Source organism: Acartia tonsa, chromosome 7 (genome assembly GCF_053477335.1).
Source record: "Acartia tonsa isolate MP-2025a chromosome 7, ASM5347733v1, whole genome shotgun sequence".
Classification (NCBI taxonomy): domain Eukaryota; kingdom Metazoa; phylum Arthropoda; class Copepoda; order Calanoida; family Acartiidae; genus Acartia; species Acartia tonsa.
In genome coordinates this window covers 742,998-749,123 of record NC_137266.1, presented here as the reverse complement: position 1 = coordinate 749,123, position 6,126 = coordinate 742,998, and the positions used below count along the sequence as shown (strand labels likewise).

Below are 6,126 nucleotides of genomic sequence, written 5' to 3'. Positions count from 1 at the left end.
CTTTTCTTACTTTATTTGTCTGTAAAACAAAACAAAATTATTAAGTTTAGATTTGAAAGTCATCATTTACTGTATATACATTTGAAAATAGATTCCCAAATATTATAGACATTCAAATAATGCAGTTAATACTTTGTCAAGGAGACAAATTAATGGTTCGGTTAAGTGGTAAATTTTAATTTCAGAACCCACACATGCCATGCCTTTTTAAAGTGCCAAAAAAGACAGAAAAGTAGACTACAGCTATGCCAAAGCTTCAATTTAAAATTAGAAGAGCCTAAATCCACCACAAGCCCATGAGAGCTTCCTTAAACAGGAAAACTCACTCAGTTCAGTAGTCATTGAAATCCTACCCGTCAGAAATAATTATATTGTAGGATATTAGAAACAAGCAAACAAAAACTAGAAGCCCAACACTTGAGGGAAAGTATCAAAACATAGTTTACCTAATTGTTTGGGAGTACAACAAAATTATTTGGATTTCACTTTTGTGACAATGCCTATTAAGTGGTGTTTTATCCTATTTTTATATTGGCTTTTGATAGGATATTTTAGGTTAGGATGGTGATTGCCCCACAGGGTTAGGCAATTGGTCCCGCAGGGTTAAAGCCCCTTGCAGGACCTAGAAATTGTACAAAAATTACTGTGAAAATATGAGAAAACACCCCTTAAGAGTGGCGTTGCTAAAAATGGGATTATACTCTAAGTGATAGTTACTCAAACTTACATATCATTCAGAGGAAAGAGGTGTTTGGGAAAAATGTGACATGTGTGTGTGATCATCTCACTAGTTTTGGAATCATGATGGATTTTAACAATGAAGTTAAAGCTGATGATCCTGGTAAGTTTATTTTTCAATAGTAAACAAAAAAACAAGACTTGCTCTACTATACAGCGTATTCATTTAACTTTCATTCATAGACACTTTTTGATTATTTTGAGCTATTTTTAAATGCTTCATTGCAAAAACAAAGCTTTCATGAAATTATAACTCATTACATAATGGTGATATGACTTCTAGAGCCATCAAAGATTATTTATTTGTATAGCTCTCTTTAACCAACATATAAAAAGCTCTACTAAAAACATTGAAATGGTTTGAACAGTTTTTTTTCAGTACTTAACCTTCTCTCCATCATATTTGGTGCCTCCTCCATTTTGGCTATTCTTGTCACTGAAATGTTACTTTATTTTGGAAGGTAATTTTAAAAACTGTTTGAAACTTATCTTTAATAATATGAAATAAATATTTCTCCCAAAAATTTTTAATTATTCTTTTTCATTAAATTGAATCTGATTTTTTCAATATAGAATGTTTTTTTTTTTTGTTAGGGACAAAGATGATGATGAAGTGAATATGAAGAGGTCTGCCGAGAAGAATGTAAACTTGTGCATGTCATTTGCACAACTTGGATTTATAATCTTTGTAGGTAAATAATTAATACTGATAGAAGCTGTAAATAAGGGAGAGACAATAATCATTTGTTTATAAATCATATATTCTCAAATAAGTCAAACAATTTTGTAGCAATTGGACACTAAGCAGATATTCAATAATGTTTTTAATGGCAAGATAACAATACTATTTTATATCAAATATTTCTTTTTTTGTTTTACAATAAGCTACAGTGACATATCCATCAACTTTATAGGTTGTTTTTAAAATTCTTTTCTATAATGCTTGATCTCCATATATCTCATCTCCTCTCCATCTCTTAAAGTAAATGTATAATAAAATTGACCTGGTATACTTCAATAATATATAATCATTCAACCCAAAGCCAAATTTCCATCCTTTTAAAAGTTAACAAAAAAATAGGTTATAATAATATAAGTATTTTTACCTATTAAAACCATATATAATTTGGAATTATTCTCTGATACAAATGTACAGACACTGTTATACTGTGTGTCATGAATTTGAATATTCATTAATTCGTAGGTAGAAATGATATTTTACCCTGTGTTGTTTGTGAGGGTTTTGGAGCTGCAACCCATTTTGCGTTTGTGGCCTGCTATGCATGGATAGGTAATAATGTAATTTTTTTTATATTTCTAACCCAATGTAGTTGTTGATTTTAAAAACAGAATTAAAATATTCATCAACAACAAGTTTCATAATTTACAAATAAAAAAATCAATGTTGGAAAACTAACAAAAAATATACATTTTTGTGTCATAATTGTCCTGAGAATCACCTTATTAAAAATGAAGTAAAGAGGAAACATTTTATTTTGGATTATTTTTAATGCTCCAGGAATCCTTATGTAAGATTTTAAATGTATAAAATGACAATAACATTTTAAAATTCAAAATAAGATATATCTGAATGTACTAATAAATTAAGATTTTTTCTGTGAGTTTCTTTTTTGAGAAACAGGAGTTTCCTTTCAAATTCCAAGTATATAATTTTATGCTTGATAGAAATTAGGTTAGGCAGAGTTATATTGAGTACAGGGTAGCCCTATCATGTTGAAATCCCTATGCTATGAGATTGATTCTTAACAATCTTGTTATATTTTTAGTAATAGATTCTTCACAAGTGTACTACTGCTACAATTCGGATGCCCCACAGACAAACCTGAAGTTTCTTTCCATAGCTGCATATGGTGTAGCATTTGCCATAGGTGAAGCATATTCATTAGAATCTTTTCTTTTATATTAGAATTTATTTTAGCTTTCAATTTTAATGAAATTTTAATCTTATTTGATCAAAAATAATTTATTATTAATACTTTTTATTAGCTGGAGGAGTGATCATCACTAGTCTAACAAATGAATCCTATTTCTACCTGAGGAGGTAAACAATAGATACATATAATTATAAAAAAAATGCAATTATGTCTCTTTGTCTGTCTGTTAAGATCTGAACAAATGCTAAATTAACTTGCATTTTTAAAAATCAAACAAACACAATACTTGTTATCAAATATGAATGTACATTAAGGCGGGTTGAGTTCCAACTTTTTTAGAATTTCACATTTTTTCACATTGGCAAGGGTTACTGGGCCAATATAAAACCCTGTGAAATTTGAAAGAGGTTTTTTAATCCAAGGGCTTATAAAATGTGCCCGCCCCCTTATAAAACCAAAAATTGAAATTCCTTCAAACACAGGCATGTTGCATATCAAAATGACCGCATTGAAATGCTGATTACAGATCTGAAAACTGTTTTGAAAAATATTGTTTCAGTCTGAAATAATTCTCAAATAACCTACCAAAATGAACAATTTTGACTAAATCAGCCTTTTTAGGTACTTAATGAGCTCTTATTCGAACTAGGAGCAATATTTTTCAAAACGGTTTTCAGATTCATAATCAGCATTTCAATGCGGTCATTTTGATATGCAACATGCCTGTGTTTTAAGGAATTTCAATTTTTGGTTTTATAAGGGGGTGGGCACTTTTTATTCCCCCCCCCCCCCCAGCGCGCCCATTGTTTTTGGATTTAAAAACCTGTTTCAAGTTTCACAGGGTTTTATATAGGTCCAGTAACCCTTGCCAATGTGAAAAAATGTGAAATTCCAAAAAAGTTGGAAATCAACCCTTAAATTGTACATACATTAAAATTTTACAAGATACAGAAAAAAAAACAAATAGAAAATTATTTTTTTTTATGTTTCTCTGGTCAATATTTTCAAATGCATGCAGCAAAATGATTTTCTTCTAAGAAGAAAAAATTTATGAATAGAAATATTTGAATTTTAAAGATTGTAACTGTAATATGTATTTTCAGAAGTGTGGAAGGCCATGTGGACAGTTGCTGGTTGAATGACTGGGCTGAATATGCAATCATCATTCCCATAGGTTTATTTTTTTTAAATATTTAAAAGCAAATCTTTTCTGTAGATCTGAATGAATTAATAGCTATTGTTGTTTAATTAAACATGTTAGAATTCTCATAGATATTTCAAATTTGTAATAATCTAACAATAACAAGGTACAATATTTTAAGCAAATCATCTCTTAAATAAATTGTAAATTTGTAAGTTGTAACAAATCTATTAATAATTTTGTTGAGACCAATTATTTGATATATTGCTTGTAACTTGTAAATTATCTGTTTGATGAACCCAATAATTTGGACATTGCAACAAAAAAGCTTATTGTTTTTATAATCAAACTTAAGAAAGCCTAATTTATTTTCATCAGCATAAGTTTGCTTCAAAATCATTATCATTTGTTTAGAGAACTATGAAAATCTTAACTATTATTGTTTTCAAATAGACAAAATGGTGCAAAATATTTTTCCAACAACCCCTCCTCCTGAATTTCCTATCCCCTTAAAAGATTTAATGTAAATTTTAAGGAGTTGCAGTGCTTCTTTGCTTAGTTAGAATGGTCTTGACATATGTTTGGGTAAAGAAAAACTCAAGGTAAATGTTTTATTTTTCACTTGAAAATTTAGATTGCTAATGCTAAAATATTTTAATTGGATAATAATTTAACTTATTTAGTGCCACAAAATGTGAAATAATCTTGGATCTCCTGATATCCTTCAGAAGTACACTGGTCCTAACCTTCGTGATGACTCTCAACATTGTCTTTGGTAATTTTGTACACTTTATAAACTTGAAATATTTTTCTTAAACTTCAATATAAGAAATTTTAATATCTTATTTACATAATGATGAACTGACTTTATAAAAGTAAAGATAAATGGAAATATTTAATTGATACTTCCCCTCAAATAAATTTTAAACATGGATGTGACCTAAATGTAGTCACCCCAGGACCTTGGTTAATAGGTGTTTGGAGTAATATAAAATCTACTCTAATGTGGATATATGTACATAGATGTATCTTTTTAGCCTTTGTTGCTGACTCCCATGTCTTTGGCTATATAATTGTTGTTTTCAATGTTTTACCTGGATTCTTCATCTTGTTGAACAGTACTGTTTTCAACTCTGAGGTAACTCTTGTTTATATCTAAAATCTATTTATGATTTTGTTTCATTTTGTTTATCAATAAGTTATCTAAAACGGTTCTTTAGTGAATTCACATTTGCAATGACAAATGCCATTAAATCCATAAAATCACTACTGCACATAGTTTTCATGTCTTTTTGCTAATATGAGAAACTTTGAAATCACAAGAAGTCAAAACACTTGTCCTGTTCTATTTTTTATTGTGTAATAAATGCCTATCATATGAATAGCATTTATTTTATTTTCAGGTAGACATCTTTGGAAATCTGAAGAAGAACTTCAGAAGAAAGAATGCCTAAGGATTATAAATTTGTTTGGATTTGATATTCAAATGTCTAGGCAGTAAAATCAACTTTTATTTCTTTTAAATGGATGAAATATTTTTTTTAATTTCATGATAATCATAGATTAAAAGATAAATTTGAATATTATTACCAACATATAATTTCGTTTTTTGTACAAAGCAAGCCTGTAGGACATTCCGATATTTCAATCATAAAATAATTTTTCCTTTAAATCTTTTATAAAGTTTTTCACTCATTAAAAAAAAACAGGTATTGTTGGTTTTGTGACATTACCTCCTAAGGGGCGTTTCATCATATTTTAATAATTAATTTAATTAATTTAACTAAATTTTGAATAGAAAAAAAACCTGGATATTACCTCAGGCATGCTTTACCGACCAGGAATTGATTGATATAATGAATGAAAGAATTATGGTTTGGCCACAATTAGTAATTTAGGAATTATTAATTGTTCTATTTATTTTTTATATTTTTTTGAATACAGTTGTTTGCATTAAAAAATTGGTTTTTTTTTCCATATTCTCATTTTCAAAGCAAAGCTTTTCTATAATTAAGTTTGGTCCGTCCGCCCCTCCATCAGTCTGTAACGGTCAGCTCTTTTTGCTTAGGCATGTTAGAATTGTCCTATTGTTAAACATTATCCTGCATTTAAGCAGTTTTATAACAAATTTACTAACAATTTTGTTCAGACTTTTATACATGTATAATCTGATTATTCAGTTTTGACACTCTAGAAGTTTTAATGTTCGTTTGTCTTTCTGCTTCAGAGCTTGACTTTATGGATATTTTCTTCTTTGTTAATAAGAATATTAAGAATTAAAACATAAAGATGTATCTTTAATTTATATATTTTTAAAGAGTTTTTTTAAGCTTTTGCATGTGTAGACTTATT

At 28.5% G+C, this 6,126-nt stretch overlaps 1 protein-coding gene and 1 long non-coding RNA gene across 2 annotated transcripts; both read left to right on the top strand.

Annotated features, from left to right (window-relative positions):
• The first annotated feature begins 743 nt into the window (after positions 1-743).
• Positions 744-4,380, top strand: LOC145324060 (adhesion G protein-coupled receptor L2-like). The gene is made up of 8 exons (XM_080166685.1): positions 744-841; positions 1,118-1,199; positions 1,333-1,430; positions 1,943-2,029; positions 2,526-2,627; positions 2,746-2,800; positions 3,737-3,807; positions 4,310-4,380. The coding sequence occupies exons 1-8, from the start codon at positions 802-804 to the stop codon at positions 4,378-4,380; spliced, it is 606 nt and encodes a 201-aa protein (XP_080022811.1). The 5' UTR covers positions 744-801.
• An 81-nt stretch (positions 4,381-4,461) lies between these two features.
• Positions 4,462-5,713, top strand: LOC145324030 (uncharacterized). The gene is made up of 3 exons (XR_013881173.1): positions 4,462-4,549; positions 4,812-4,912; positions 5,178-5,713. It is a non-coding gene; the product is annotated as an uncharacterized LOC145324030 (long non-coding RNA).
• The last annotated feature ends 413 nt before the right edge of the window (positions 5,714-6,126 follow it).